The sequence below is a fragment of the Watersipora subatra genome, chromosome 4, assembly GCF_963576615.1.
Source record: "Watersipora subatra chromosome 4, tzWatSuba1.1, whole genome shotgun sequence".
NCBI classification, from domain to species: domain Eukaryota; kingdom Metazoa; phylum Bryozoa; class Gymnolaemata; order Cheilostomatida; family Watersiporidae; genus Watersipora; species Watersipora subatra.
In genome coordinates, this window is record NC_088711.1 from 45860030 (window position 1) to 45877334 (window position 17305).

At 36.4% G+C, this 17305-nt stretch overlaps 1 protein-coding gene across 1 annotated transcript in view; it reads right to left on the reverse strand.

The window, feature by feature from the left end:
- The window catches only part of LOC137393337 (solute carrier family 49 member 4 homolog), a 45010-nt gene that overhangs the window by 16092 nt on the left and 11613 nt on the right, over nt 1-17305 (reverse strand). Inside the window, exons 2-4 of the mRNA XM_068079844.1 lie at nt 8968-9003; nt 2527-2946; nt 1915-2002 (exon numbers count right to left, since the gene is read on the reverse strand). Coding sequence (XP_067935945.1) covers nt 1915-2002; nt 2527-2875 — 437 coding nt within the window. The 5' untranslated portion in view covers nt 2876-2946; nt 8968-9003. The remainder of the gene's footprint in view (nt 1-1914; nt 2003-2526; nt 2947-8967; nt 9004-17305) is intronic.

Sequence of the window (17305 nt, forward strand, 5' to 3'; positions counted from 1 at the left end):
AGATGTTACCTCTATTGTATGTTTAGTAGGTCTAAATATCTACTCCAAATGATACCTCTATTGTATGTTTATTATATCTATATATCTACTCCAGATGATATCTCTATTGTATGTTTATTATGTCTATATATTTACTATAGATGATACCTCTATTGTATGTTTATTATATCCCACTCTCTCTTTCTCCCAATCTCTTTCCCTCTCTCCCTGCCCTTTATCTCTTTCTCTACCTCCTCTTCCTCTGTGATTTGCGTTACACACTGTTTTTACTTGTGCAATCATCAATTTGTTTGTAACAAACTCTATTGTACTCTTATATAACTGGCCCTAGACGTAGTATACTGAGCGTTTGCTTTGGGTGACTACAGTCGTAAAACCACATAAAATATATTTCACGCCAATGTCATCTTTTAATAACCAGCAATAATTTGTCGAGTGACTCCTGTCAAATATAACAGTTAAGTTGTCCACCTACGCCAAAAAACAACAACAAAGAAGGTAGAATATTCATCAAGAATTGATTGAAAATATTTAATAAATATTCGAGTGCGATTCAACTAAAGAGTACACACAAAGTAGTTCACATTGTGCTTTTGTGGGTCAGCTTATTTACATTCATGCTCAGTTTAGTGATATATGTCTGTACAAGTCTGTGTGTAGTTTAGTGATGAATGTCTGTTTGTAGAACTTTTTACTGACATTGGTAAACACCAAGAAAATGATGTTTTTCATTACATGCCAAAATAAAAAAAAGTCAGAAATCAGAAATTATTGAGTGAGTTGAAAAGACGTGTTTTAAAAGTGAATAAGCTGACATACAGGATTATTTTTCATACGATCCTCACATATGCTATTCGATACTCACATATGATATACGATACTAGCATGTGATATAGGATACTCACATATAATATACAATACTCACATATGATATACGATACTCACATATGATATACGATACTCACATATAATATATGATACTAACATATGATATACGATACTAACATGTGATATACGATACTAACATGTGATATACGATACTCACATATGATATACGATACTAACATATGATATACGATACTAACATATGATATACGATACTAACATATGATATACAATACTAACATATGATATACGATACTAATATATGATATACGATACTCGCATATGATATACGATACTAGCAAATGATATAGGATACTCCCATATGATATACAATACTCACATATGATATACGATACTCACATATGACATACAATACTCACATATGATATACGATACTCACATGTGATATACGATACTCACATATGATATACGATACTAACATATGATATAGCAGCTAGGAGATAAAGTTGACTAATCTAAAAACAATCTGTTCGAGTTTGAAATATAATTGCATATCTAATTCAGTGACATTGTGTGAACCCAAGTTAAATTTTTGGGTAGAAAAATCATTTTCCACCATAGTTATTGTAACCAGAAAAAAAGATTGAAATTGTTAAGGAATCTAAATACGGCACACAAAGTGCATAAAGACTAGATAACAGGGTTTGAAAAAAATGATTATTTTTTTCAAAAAAAATTGTAATTTTTCATTTAAATCGATTTTTTGATAAATATGATTTTTTGCCCTCATTTTTTACTCATGCAAATTGTTGAAAAATATACAAAAAAAATCGTGATTTTTTGGCTAAAAGAATTGTTTGATTTATTTGCAGCCCTGGTAGATAGGTTCCATGATGAATCTCATGTTTAAACATGGATCAGTAAAGAACTAATATAACAAAATTAATTCCAATTCAGAAACCCGATTCAGTTAATAAAATCAATTGAACTAAGTACAGTCTATCTATATCCAAGTTTGAGTACAATAGAATAGACAAGTGGAACCATGAGTACAGTAGAGCTACTTACCAGCTTTGTCTGGTAGGAAGTGATATGTTCCATGCAGCTGTACCCAATATCAGCAGACTAGTGGCGATTATTAAGCCGAGCCGAAGGCCTACAAAACACATTGGAGTGGGAATGAGAGTTATTCCACCAACTGTCTTTCTAACCAAGCGTTAAAAGGAGGCATACGAAAGGCCTTATGAATAAGATTCTGGCAAAGTAATACCAGAAACACCACATTAGACAGAAGCAAAACTGGTCTTTGAACCAGCTGTAAAAAAGCAGGCAAATCCAAGGTTAGCACAATAATCTTGCTTCTATTTGCAATAAACATCTCAACTGGCCACGGAAGACTCATTCCGTGTGAGAATGGTGGTAATAACCTGAACTGAGGCTATGCTATTCTCTCCGTTTCCATCTCAATGTTATCATAGTCCTAAATTTCACCTTTAATCAGCACCCAAATAGTGTAATTCTGCTTGCTATGGTGCTTCAAATGAGACCATACTGACTACACTAGTTCTAATGGTCTATGCGTCATTATTCTATAAAAATAGGAACACTGCCAAATTAACTCTATCAGCAGATAACATAGCAGACAAAAATTTTAATTTAGGCCTACATTGTAGTCCTTACCTCGAGTTTCAATGCAATAAGCAAATGGGAATGCCAAAAGAGCCACCCCGATGCTGGACATGCAGAGACAAAGGGCGAGAAATGATGCATCCCAACCATAACTGATGAGAAGAGCATCGCCTATGGGAGACCAAGTGTTCCATAGCAGACCCTGAGTGAATGTCGTGGCACAAAACACGGTCAGTATCCACCACCGCCTCGTGTAAACCTCGACTTTGGATTCTTTACCCTCAAGAGATGTGCTAGATGGTAAGCTGACAGAGGCTATGGAGCTACCAGTTTCTATAGAGTTGTTCATGGAGTGATTGACATTGCTTGGGCCAGTGATGGCATCGCCCGTATGCATCATCAGAAAGATTCTCTATCATCGAAAATGTTGATAATCATGGCATGTTTGGATGGATGAAGGTCTCGGTAAAGCTGTAACAAGTAATTAAGTGAATGTAAAATTTATAAGAAAGATATATCAACTGCAAACGATGCAACGACTAATTATCAGCATCATTAGTCTAAATGGAGGAGGTTCAGTACTGTATTTCAAAGCCAATGTATCATTTTGTAAAATATAACAAGCATACAATATTATGTACTATAATGTATTATACTATAATAGAATATATTATTATACAATATAATACAAAATAATCCCATGACCAAACACGAACGAAGCGAATGTTTGGGAGCTTTATGATAAATGCATATGCGCACACAACTCCCGAAAAATGATCCGTCAATGGCCGTTACCAAACCCTTGTACAATAATCCCATCAACAAATTTAACCATTTTTGTGTAGCGTTGTTTAAGTATGATAATGATACAAAACACACATAAACCTATTGAAATATGTTACCAAGTCTTTGTAAAGTTTCCGCAATATCCTAAAACTTACCCATCTGATCGGATTATACATAAATAGACAGATTAATTTGGCCTAAAATCGCGATAAAAACTTGACAAGCTTTTTTAAATCAAAATTAAGAGCGGCCAACGATACGCCGATAAGGCCGTGCGACAAGGAGTAGAACCATTAAGTCGTGCACATTTCACGAGAAAAACGTGCACATTTCACCAGTCTATGGCATTGTCCAATTGCTGAAGGTTTCTGTAATTAACGTAGAAGTACTGACAAGTAATCATTTCTTTTTTGCAGAAATCTACCGGACTCTGACATTTTGGACACTTATAATGAGTACTTTGGTATTCCAACTGATGTCCAGAGCAGTGAAAGTAAAGGAAATGACGATAATACTTTTCTAACGATTCTTATAAGATTATTACAATATTTAATTACAAGAATAATTACTCAGTTTTATAAGATCATTATAAGATTTAATTATAAGAATATTCATTCGAATTTACAAGATGGAGGTATATAGTGACCGATGGTGTGCAATATGTTACTGTTATTATTTTTCTAAAGAGTTTGTTGATGATACTGCGGCTGTGCCCAATATCGCGGTACTGCCAAGCCATTTTTATTATCTGCAAAATTAAGTAATAGGCCTACATTTTCTTATAGATATACCTCTATTTCTATGACAACCAGCTAAAACCTGTTTAGATTTTTAAATTCAGCATAATTTTTTAGATAGAAATACAGAAATCTAGATAAATATCACAACTTCTTGATATTGGTTGCTATGACCAATGATATACAGCCCCCCAGCCTGTGTATATTACACAGCAGCTTGCCATTTTACTTCTAATATTGCATTTCTCCTATTGCAGGGGAGAGATATAAACATATAATCTTTTCCTTTCATTATTGCTGTTTGTTGTACATAATAACACCCAGTACATTACAGCTACCATTGCAGTTTTTCTATGGCACTGCAGTGCCATTTGACTGCTAATATTACATTTCTCAAACGGCAGTACCCTTTCTTTTTCCATTATCACTTTGGTCGTGGGCTGTATGACAGGAGAATTTCTAGTATAAAAATATATTATTATACAATATTATACAAAATAATATAAAAATATATTATTATACAATATAATACAAAATAATATAAAAATATATTATTATACAATACAAAATAATATAAAAATTTAAATTAAAAACAGTACAACAACACAAGTTACTACATTACAATCCTGTGTAATTTAATGTATAATTATATAACACGATATGTTTAATTTACTACAAATTTAGTTCTTGAAACTGCGATGCAAAAACTGGATACCAGCATCAATAGTCAAAATGCATGAGAAGTTTGGAACTATAGTTCAAAGTCGATGTGTCTTCTTGCAAACTTTTTGTGAAAAATCGCGAGCGCATAATATAATGTAATAAAATTCATTACAGTATAATACTTTAAAGTGCAACGTAATAAAAATGAACATATTATAAATAGAAATATGAGCTACAGAGATAGACTAAAGATGATAGGTTACAACAATGTCCTAACATAGTCACCTTGACCAAGATCTTTTATGACAAGACATTATTTTACTGTCGTCAAATTATGATAAAAGTGTCACTAACTAAAGCATGGATAGGCAAATGAGCACACTAGGATAACATTATATGATGCAAAGGGATTGGTTTTACTGTCCAAAACTTTCTGCAAAATGTAGTACGCATTCTATTCACTGTTAGATTGAAAATTCCCTGCATTTAGAAAGCAAAACATTTTCTAGGGCTATATTTACTCGATGATACTCATTTAAGAAGGAATTTTCAAACATTTTTCTGCAGTTTGGGTGAGAATATAGTTATCAAACCTCTATCACTGCCTTCCAGCCATCGCTAAAAAGACTTGCATGGTTTATAGCCATCTAAGTCAATAAAAATAACTGGAATTAGACCAGCTATCATACTTGACAATCTTTCAATGTTTTACCCATTTTCCCATTATGAACGTTCTCTCTTCCAAAATGCATAAAATAATGTTTATATGTTGCACTTCTGTATCTAGTCTTCTTTAACTATTTGTAGAAGTTCTTGCAGCTATATTCCCTTGCTGCTTGACTGTTAACAAATCTCATTTTAACAGCCAAACTTATCTATTTTATAAGCCTATTATTAATTTCATAAATTAAATGAAATTGTTTTAAATCAAACTCAAAGGTTTTTGTGCATTTCACCTCTAAGCCAACCAGCTAACAGTTAAGTCTCTCATAAGAGGGCTCCTGCCATTTGCACCTGAACTGTTGCTATTATTTCTGTATTGATGTCAAATTTTGCTGACCAAAATTTATGAAGAAGAAACATTCGAAAAACTGCCTTCAATACTCATTTATATGTGAGTAATGTACCGCAGACACAATGGTTAACAGCAAAAATAAGTTTTTCTCTACGGATTATCAAAAGCTAGGCTTGTAATTAGATATGTTGGCCGTATCTAATGATACTGTAAGATAAGCTAGAGACCATGTCGAGGTCAGATGCTAAGGGTCAATGACAGTACGTGCCATAGACTTATGACAGAGTTTTGTTTGGTGATTATATGTGGCATCTTATCAGCAATTGATACAAGGCTAATTTTGTTTGTTTTATTCACATCCTAAAGTAGGCCTATCGACTGAAACAAGAAAAAAAAGTCGACATGATTAAAGCTCATCGCACAGTTGGGTGGCTAATAGAGGCTAATAAAGCCCGTGTAAGCAACAGATAACTCAAGGCAGCATGAACACCATATCAGAGAGTTCATCTGCAGCTTTTTCAGAAAGAACCCAAACTTGTTCACATCACGGAGGTACACTGGAAGAGTTCAGTCGGTATGCGATATGTATCTGGTCACATGTCCACACAAACGTGTGACACCTGATCAGCGATTGACAACATTGTTGACGACTGATGTATTGATAACAGAAATTCAGCATGAGCATCACTCGGCTCTGTCATAGTTTTTTGTAAGTCTTGTTACACAGCCTTTAAGACGAACTTCCACAACATTTTAGTAGATTACATCGTAAAGTATCAGTATTTTTTATCATTTGTAATTGTTTTTGATGTTTGAGGTGATCTGACTGCCTTTTACTTCTGAATTCTTACTTCTGCAGTTAGTTAGAATCCTATAAACCTGTTTCATCCCTGCATGAAATCCCAGCTTGAATTAGTGTCAGTTTTAGAATTATCTAGCTTGATTTGATTCAAAATTATTGTACGGAAGTAATCAAAGTGCAGTTTTAAGTTAGATCAAATCACAAAAAATATGCAGATGTGCCCATGGCAAGTTGGCCATGCCTCACTATCTAGATTTTTGTGTTTTATGGTTTACTGCATAAGTTTTGGGATTTAAAAAATAGGCAGACCAAGAATTGGTACAAAAATTCTAAAGTTTGTACCATTTCAGAGCAATGAAAGTTTGTCATTATCTAGTACTATAAGGCGTAGCTTGTGGAAGCCGTTTACAAAAAGCGCCTGACTAAACTGAATCGATGCACTGACCCTATCCATAAACTCAGCAGATCGCTGACAATGAGTGTTTACAAAAGCTAAAACCCCAAAGGTAAGATGCCGTTATCTTGGTAGAACATTGCTGTTTAGGACACTACAAGCACATGTGAAGCACTCCGCTAACTTAATTGTTCAAAAGTCCTGTGTTACTACAACACCAACCATTCAACGTAAAGTAGGTTTCACTTTTCAAGTTAAAATTGAGTTTCTAGACCACTCGTGGGTAAAAATGAAAAACGTAAGTGATGTAAAATGTTTCTTTTAAAATATGCGTATCATTAATAGTTTTTGGTATAAAACTGCTAAGATAAGTTTGTGAAGATAAGTTGGATACGGTTTGTGGAGACAGCTACTGGCTGACCCTGGTATTTTGCACGTGTGTTTGGAAGCTCATTATTAAAAGAGTAGTCAATAAAATGATTCGATTCAATAAAAAAATGTTCCCTTGACTGTAAAATAAAATGTTTTAATTCGTTGCAATTACCTTTGATATGGTAGTAAATGAAGACCGAACAGTTCTTTCTCTCATGTGACACCGTCCTTACTTTTAAAGTGCTAATATAGCAAACTTGTGAAATGAGCAGCATGTCAAGAAATTGTAAATGATTTTGTGGCTTGGATACAACACTTCTGATGCAAACTCTACCTTTGGTCAGCAGAGCGTTTAACTTTCTTTTAGGTGGTGCTGACAGAAAGACTGCGTCTAAGCATGCCTAAAACCTGTAACGCTTTTGAAAGTTTTTTATTTGCATTGTATATTGTCGCACCAGTTAAAGTTACTTGTTTTCAAAACTCTTAAATATTTAATACTATTCACATGGTTCAAAACCACATTGTTTAGTTGGTATTGGATACTATGAACAGTGACTACTTTGTGGTACCAAAGTTATAAAAGAGAACCTAGATGTATTAAAAGACCTCCCATTTCTTTGCCCAGCTTTCCAAAATATTTAAATATTTTTGAAAAACATCAATAAAGAAAAAATTGGTGATTGAGCGAGGCATTAATGCATCATCTGCATAAAGCTTCATAGTAAAAGTTGAAGCATGGTTAATGTCATTGTAAAGTGAGAGTGCTGATACAAAGGCTGGGCCTTGAGGCCCTCACGATGTTACAGCTTTAACATTAAAAAAACAACCCTTTAGGTTTTGTCTAGCAATCAGTCCAAAATTAAGTGAGAAAATGTATTTGTAAAGCCAAAACTAAAAGCTTTTCCATCAAAAGTGAATGCAAAACCTTATCAAAAGTTTTTCAAAAGTCTATAGCGTTGGCCTGCACACACCCCCAATGTGAATCTTCCTTAAAATAAACTAGTTAGTAGTTAAAAATTAGCTGGTGCAGAACAGTTCTTGTCTAAAACCACGTTGTTGAGGAATCAATATGTCATTAGGTTTAGAGCTGATATGGTAAAGAACGCGTTCAAGGAAATTGGAGCATATACACAATAAAGACACAGGCTGATAGTTACCAGCGATTTGCTTGATGCAATTTTGAAAATTGGAACATTTGCCTACTTACAGTGTAAGGAGAATCTACCCATGTTCAGAGAATACTAAAAGATTCATATTAAAATGTGTAATATTTCCTCAAAAGCTAAAAATAATTTTTTTCTTGAAACCATCTGAGTTGATGTTTATTCGGTTTTACACTAATGATTAACTTTTGACTATCTTTAATCGCTGTTATTGATGATTTATGAAACATAGAATGCGATATAGCGCTAGATTAAAAAACACTAGTAAAATAATTATTTGGCTCATTTGCATTATCCTATGGCTCATATAAAAGCAATTCACGTTGCCCACCTATATTCAATGACTTGATACTGCTACTCTTACCCAATTTTGTTTTCAAAAAGCGATAAAAACGATAAAACCTTTGCCAAACTACACATTCCTCATAACTGTGGATGTAGCAGATTAGCTCGGGGTATTGGCAGTTAACGCATGCTATGGGCGTCAACATTTTAATACTTGTATCATTACTGCATAATCAAATTTAATATTTTTATAAATCGTAATAAATCCTACTTACAACCGCAGCAACAGCTTAGGTGCCGAGTTAATTCTTCTTAGGCTTTGCGAGCGGGGACAGCCCTATGTTCCGCAGGCCCTATGTTCCGCAAGGCCCTATGTTCCGCAAATCGCTACGGCTCAATCAGTAAATTTATTGCTGTCTAGACGTTGCGGACGTAAAAGTGACTGATGATTCGTCTCAGCACATTAGCTCTGCCGATGTTTCTCACGCAAGATTACAATAAACAAGTTTATGTAGAAATGGGTACTGTATAAGTTGTCCAAGCGATTGTATTATAATTAAATTAAAAAAAACTAAAGCCTGTTTTCTGATTATTTAATTTTGTAAATATAATCAAAAAACGTATATTACTCGCTGATTGTTAATGAAATCATCAAAGCATATCTTCTTCACTGAATAATAACATCTATAAAATCATGGAGGCCTATGCTCAGGAGTTGGATGAGCACATTGGCGATGTGTATCATGGGGTCCGGGAACAGAAACCCCCTTCAGACCGGTACCTGGGATGGCAGGCAGAAAAGCTAGTTAAATTATGGGAGCACCTAAAATTAGATGAATCTGGTGTGCTGCACGTAGAGTTGCCTTATCAAAGTAGACGAGTCTCAAGGGTGATATGTCCCCGTGTTAAACAAGCAGAGGTAACACAGACCGCGCACCAATCTGCCCATCTTGGTTTTAATAAGACCCTGGCCATAATCCGCCAAAATTGGTTTTGGCCTGGCATGACGAGTTATGTCAGGAAGTGGGTGAATGGATGTGTTGCTTGTCAGAAAGCAAAACCAGCACGCCACCGACACTCTGACCCCCAAAACAAGCTGGGGGCCGGAAGACCATGGCAGGTTATTGCGGTAGATTTATGTGGGCCCCTGCCAGAGACTACCGACGGTAACACCCAGATTTTAGTCCTCGCAGATCATTTCACCAGATGGTACGACGCCATTCCAATCCGTGATGGGCAGGCCTCAACAGTAGCTAAGGTTCTAGATGAGCGAGTGTTTAGCTACTTTGGGATCCCTGAAACAATACACACGGACCAAGGAGCACAGTTTGAGTCAGCTCTATTTAGGGCCTGCTGTGAATTATGGAACTGCAAGAAAACCCGTTGCGCTCCCTATCATCCCCAGGGAAATTCGATAGTGGAAAGATTGAACCGGACACTGGGAAATTCCTTGAGGGCTATGCTGGCCGAGTCAGAACACCAGGAATGGGATCGCTTAGTGCCCCAAATCATGCGGATCATACGGGCTACGCCACATCGAAGCACTGGAGAGACGCCCAACTCATTGATGCTAGGGCGAAATGTCCGACTGCCGCATGACCTCCTGGTCAACTACCCAACCGGGTTAGATTTTACAGAGGATGAGTATGCTGCACAATTACAAAAAGACATGCAGACCGCATACATAAAACTACGGCAGCATCAAAAATGCAAACCTCGGACGGATGACAGTGAAGAAGAGCCAAAATTTGTCAAAGGTGATCAAATCTGGCTCAAATCATACTTTAAGACAAAAGGTAGAGGGACAAAACTTCAACCCAAGTATGTTGGGCCTTACCGCATTACAAAATCTCTGCCCTATCAAACGTACGAAATGGAGCGAAATGGAAAATTGTCTGTACAGCACGAAGGCCGGATTAAACTGTACCAGGAAGCTGGTACAAGCGCTCCTCCGGGAGAGAATGCTCGGGCTCGCAGACCAAGCTTTGTGGGAAGTGCAGAAGACGTAGCAACTAGTTTTGAGCCCGAACCCCCTGCCGCGGAAACGTCAGTGAAGCCAACCAACCCTGACGTAAAGCAGCGACCTTCTAGGGTAAGCAAGAAGCCAATGCATCTACAAAATTATTGGCTCAACAAAATGCAAACAGACAATGATAAGTTATCAGCCATTCTGGGACAGAATTCTGCCTTAGGAGGGGACAGTGTAATAAAAAAAGTGGACGACAATTACGACACCGAGTTTCCACCATTGTCGTCGCAGAACAAAACCCTTAAAACGGAAATGATAGCCCTAAAAAGGGCTGAGGTGGTTGGTGAGACTACTGGCGCTCAAAAGTCGATTTTGACTGGTAGCCTGAGAGGGTCACTGTCGTCCCCGATAGGATCTACCGATGGGCGAATGGTCTTGGACCCCACTTCATGCTTGTAAAGGCGAATGAGCTGTCAATCAGTGTGTACCCGTAATTGTAGACGTCAGAATGCGCAAGAGCTGATGACGTCTTTTCTAAGCCTATAATCCGGCAGCTTCAAATTGCTAACTCAACGGATCTATATTACGTTCATCGCAATTCAGACAAATTTGAATAGTCATTTATAAGGCGCACGCTTAACACTTGTTCAATGTAGAGTGTATGTATGTGTGATACTAGCAATTTTTTTATGTTAACCATTTATTACCATATTGTTCTAAGATTTGCATGTTACTATACAAACACAAAAAAAAATTATTAATACTCGTATTGCGTGGTTAGTTAGTGACAAATGTTATCGTTTTTGTATTCGAAATATGCTATTGTGGAATTGGTTGACCTGATTACTGTGCAGCCAATCAATTTGTGGATTTTTCTTGGGATTGCTATATAACCTGCCGGTTTGATCATTGTTGGTTGTGTTACTGCTTGGTACTGAGAGATATAACACCAATAAAGATACTGCGTTCTTTATAATAAGCTCTGTTTGATTTTCAAAAGCAAATAGGGTATAAAATTCTTGTCACTGTTTCTGCCTTTAGCATTGTGATATTAGCCAGCGTATCATAGCTGCTTTCACTATAAATGCTATTGACCGAACATCAAGAATTATTGCGCTTGGCTTGCTAGGGTGTACAATTGAGAGAAGTCACCATCGAGTCTGTTTATCGGCTCACCATCGAGTCTGTTTATCGGCTCACCCGCGAGTCTGTTTATCGGCTCACCATCGAGTCTGTTTATCGGCTCACCATCGAGTCTGTTTATCGGCTCACCATCGAGTCTGTTTATCGGCTCACCATCGAGTCTGTTTATCGGCTCACCATCGAGTCTGTTTATCGGCTCACCATCGAGTCTGTTTATCGGCTCACCATCGAGTCTGTTTATCGGCTCACCATCGAGTCTGTTTATCGGCTCACCTTCGAGTCTGTTTATCGGCTCACCATCGAGTCTGTTTATCGGCTCACCATCGAGTCTGTTTATCGGCTCACCATCGAGTCTGTTTATCGGCTCACCATCGAGTCTGTTTATCGGCTCACCCGCGAGTCTGTTTATCGGCTCACCCGCGAGTCTGTTTATCGGCTCACCCGCGAGTCTGTTTATCGGCTCACTCTCGAGTCTGTTTATCGGCTCACCCACAAGTCTGTTTATTGACTCATCAAGTTGTGGAACTCACTCTTGAGTTGGGAGTTGTCTATCCTTGTCGAGTAGAATTTACTTCAGCTGATTGTTAATGAAATCATCAAAGCATATCTTCTTCACTGAATAATAACATCTATAAAATCATGGAGGCCTATGCTCCTCATTCAATATTGCGCAGTATACTCGCAAGGGCTGATGTTCATCACATAATATTTTGCAATGCACTCAGTAAGATATATGTTTCTCACTCAAAAATATTACAAATATAATTCTATATTTGTAATTATTTTATTTAATATAATGTGATTAAATTTATAATTACAATATATTCTGTATTGTCTTGTATATAAACTCTGCATATAAGTCTTGCCGTAAAGCAATTTCTGTTTGCTGCCAGTATGATTTTATTTTGCTACTTGTAATTACCCTCTCTACATAACCGTTTCGCTATTTACATCTGACAATCTCACCTACAGATGAGGAGTTTCCTTCTCATGAAATATAATTGAAGGTATTTATTTTTGCCTGCAAATAGAAGCGCAAATAATATTATATTTGATATTAATATTATTTCAATGAAGATTAACTAACTACAAATATAATCATGAGGACCTATATTTCTCACTCGATAATAATATAAATATAATGATTGAAGCCTAAGTTTCTAACACAGTGATAGTATAAAAATCATCATGAGGACCATGTTTCTCACTCAATTATTTTATAAAAATAACCATGATGGCCTATATTTCCATTTCATATTGCGCAATATAGTCAAAAGGCCTCACTCGATATTGTACAATACACTCGCTTGGGTCTATGTTCCTCACTTGAGATTGCGCAATATACACAAAGGGCCTATATTCCTCACATCATAATGAGCATATTTTACTTGCTTGGGCCTATGTTCCTCACTTGAGATTGCGCAATATACACAAAGGGCCTATATTCCTCACATCATAATGAGCATATTTTACTTGCTTGGGTCTATGTTCCTCACTCAATATTGCGCAATATACACAAAGGGCCTATATTCCTCACATCATAATGAGCATACTTTACTTGCTTGGGCCTATGTTCCTCACTTGAGATTGCGCAATATACACAAAGGGCCTATATTCCTCACATCATAATGAGCATATTTTACTTGCTTGGGTCTATGTTCCTCACTTGAGATTGCGCAATGTATTCAAAGGGACTATGTTCCTCACATCATAATGAGCATATTTTACTTGCTTGGGTCTATGTTCCTCACTTGAGATTGCGCAATATACACAAAGGGCCTATATTCCTCACATCATAATGAGCATACTTTACTTGCTTGGGCCTATGTTCCTCACTTGAGATTGCGCAATATACACAAAGGGCCTATATTCCTCACATCATAAGGAGCATATTTTACTTGCTTGGGTCTATGTTCCTCACTTGAGATTGCGCAATATACACAAAGGGCCTATATTCCTCACATCATAACGAGCATACTTTACTTGCTTGGGCCTATGTTCCTCACTTGAGATTGCGCAATATACACAAAGGGCCTATATTCCTCACATCATAATGAGCATATTTTACTTGCTTGGGTCTATGTTCCTCACTTGAGATTGCGCAATATACACAAAGGGCCTATATTCCTCACATCATAATGAGCATATTTTACTTGCTTGGGTCTATGTTCCTCACTCAATATTGCGCAATATACACAAAGGGCCTATATTCCTCACATCATAATGAGCATACTTTACTTGCTTGGGCCTATGTTCCTCACTTGAGATTGCGCAATATACACAAAGGGCCTATATTCCTCACATCATAATGAGCATATTTTACTTGCTTGGGCCTATGTTCCTCACTTGAGATTGCGCAATATACACAAAGGGCCTATATTCCTCACATCATAATGAGCATATTTTACTTGCTTGGGTCTATGTTCCTCACTTGAGATTGCGCAATGTATTCAAAGGGACTATGTTCCTCACATCATAACGAGCATATTTTACTTGCTTGGGCCTATGTTCCTCACTTGAGATTGCGCAATATACACAAAGGGCCTATATTCCTCACATCATAATGAGCATATTTTACTTGCTTGGATCTATGTTCCTCACTTGAGATTGCGCAATATACACAAAGGGCCTATATTCCTCACATCATAACGAGCATACTTTACTTGCTTGGGCCTATGTTCCTCACTTGAGATTGCGCAATATACACAAAGGGCCTATATTCCTCACATCATAATGAGCATACTTTACTTGCTTGGGCCTATGTTCCTCACTTGAGATTGCGCAATATACACAAAGGGCCTATATTCCTCACATCATAATGAGCATACTTTACTTGCTTGGGCCTATGTTCCTCACTTGAGATTGCGCAATATACACAAAGGGCCTATATTCCTCACATCATAACGAGCATATTTTACTTGCTTGGGCCTATGTTCCTCACTTGAGATTGCGCAATATACACAAAGGGCCTGTATTCCTCACATCATAACGAGCATATTTTACTTGCTTGGGCCTATGTTCCTCACTTGAGATTGCGCAATATACACAAAGGGCCTATATTCCTCACATCATAATGAGCATATTTTACTTGCTTGGGCCTATGTTCCTCACTTGAGATTGCGCAATATACACAAAGGGCCTATATTCCTCACATCATAATGAGCATATTTTACTTGCTTGGGCCTATGTTCCTCACTTGAGATTGCGCAATATACACAAAGGGCCTATATTCCTCACATCATAATGAGCATATTTTACTTGCTTGGGTCTATGTTCCTCACTTGAGATTGCGCAATATACTCAAAGGGCCTATGTTCCTTACTTAATAGGTATTTCAAAAAAGCAGCAACAGAACCAAGTACGTGTAGTTATATCTAGCAACTAAATGATGACATTGTCTAGTAATTTATTTAGTGGAAACTGGTAAAATATCCTCATGTGACATTAGTGCCATAAATTGCAACAAGTGCTTGTTAAAAAAGTTTCTACATCTCCTCTTTCTACTTTACATGTTCTACTCTTTACATGCCTAATTTAAATAAAAGAAATGAGCTAATCGATGTAATAATATATTATGTAACTATAATAATAAAATGTGTTTTAAACATCTACCATAAACAAACCAGCCAAGTAACTAACGGATTATTTGGATATTATATAGCCGATATATTTAGGATTTTATCTTGTTCTAGCAATTTCATCTGAGAGCCCCAACAGGTATGAACTATTTTTTAATAAATAATTTTACATACAAAAAGTGTTCTCTGACAATCAACTGAATCGATAAATACAATATACAATAGATTTTTATGAAGTGACTGCGGCTAATTTTAAATTATTTCATTCACAGCATATTTTATCGCTCGCCAATAGCTAGTTATTGTTCGCTTTCCCTGCTCCAGCTGTCTCTTGAGTTTTTGGATTCGTTCTTCTAACTTCTGCCACTTTTTGCGCCTGCGAACTATCAGTTTCCCTGAAATGAAAATTATTGCATATAAATAAAAATGCATTCGAAAAGCGTTTAGGGTATATATATATATATGGTTTGCCAAAGAAGGTAGATTATAATGATCGTTCCGATATTTTTTCGTAAAAAGACAAACCTTTTTCAGCAGCTGCGGCTCGTTGTTTATACAACACTTCTTCATCTTTTAGACATGAAATGAGAAGCCATATCGAAGGGTGTTTCCTTCCAACGACGTCATTGAAATGGCTGTTCCAGGCTAGGCATAAAAGACAAACACTGCTGAATAAACTCATAGTATGATTAAGCTATATGAATGATCTTTTTTAATCCAAAATTTCGAATAAAAATTGCATACAGCTTTTATTTTTTTTGTGGAAGCTTATTTTTGATTTACAGCAGATTGCTGTATGCTCACGAGCCTTTTAGGATCTTAGCCTAAATACTGGGGACTGCACATTCGCACTGTCGTCTACGTAATGTTTGATATGCACATATGCAGTAAAATACTTAAAGTTTGTAGTGAAGGCAGCGGCTTTTTGAACGCTTCTCTTTTTTATTGAATTACTTTGAGGAAGACAAAATTATAAATTGAGTGTCAATAAACTTTTCTGGTTTTCAATATGTTAAAACAGCAGAATAATATGAATCAGAATCAAAGGATATTGGCACATGATGTATCATTATAGAATATAGTCTTAAGAATAAAAATCTTGTTAGCAAGATTCAACATATTCCACAAATGTAAACAATATGCAATAACTGGGGAAGCCTAATTTCCAAGCATCACTAATATTGTGTAAAGGACGATGTCTGAGTTTTTTGATATTGTAATTTGTTTCAGCTTTTTATATTCACCTTCCACATAGTTGTTAGTCCGTGTGCTTATGTCTCGAAAATATACATTCCATACACTGATTGGAATGACTCCGTGTATAAAGGTATCATGGAAATATAAATGCTGCAACATGGTCATCTCTTCTTCTGCTTCATTGATCACTTATGACTCATTGGATGCCCTGGAAGAGTCTGACAGTTTGCTATCAAACCGCTCGAATGAGGAAATGGATGCAGTATAAAGTAAATGGGGGTAATTTTAAATTATTCAATTCACAGCATATTTTATTGCCCGCCAGTAGCTATTTATTGTTCGTTTTCTCTGCTCCAGCTGTCTCTTGAGCTTTTGAATCTGTTCCTCTAACTTCTGTTATTTTTTCCGCCTGCGAACTATCAGTTTCCCTGAAATGAAAGTTATTGCATATAAATAAAAATGCATTTAAAAAGCATTTTGGGGTTTGTTATCAGTTCCACTATTCATCTATATGAATAGTGGAATATATGAACACCTTTGTAAATTTGCCTAAATAAATGAGATTATCCCCCCTTATCAAGCTTTAACTTGGCTGATTATTATCCTATTGAATTCAAACTTGCTGTGTGCTTGTGGTTTGTGATAGTAATGAGTTTTAAAATATTTTCTTAGCTTACATTCCTCAATGTTATCCATTGTTGTAGCTTGGTAAATTCTATGCCTATA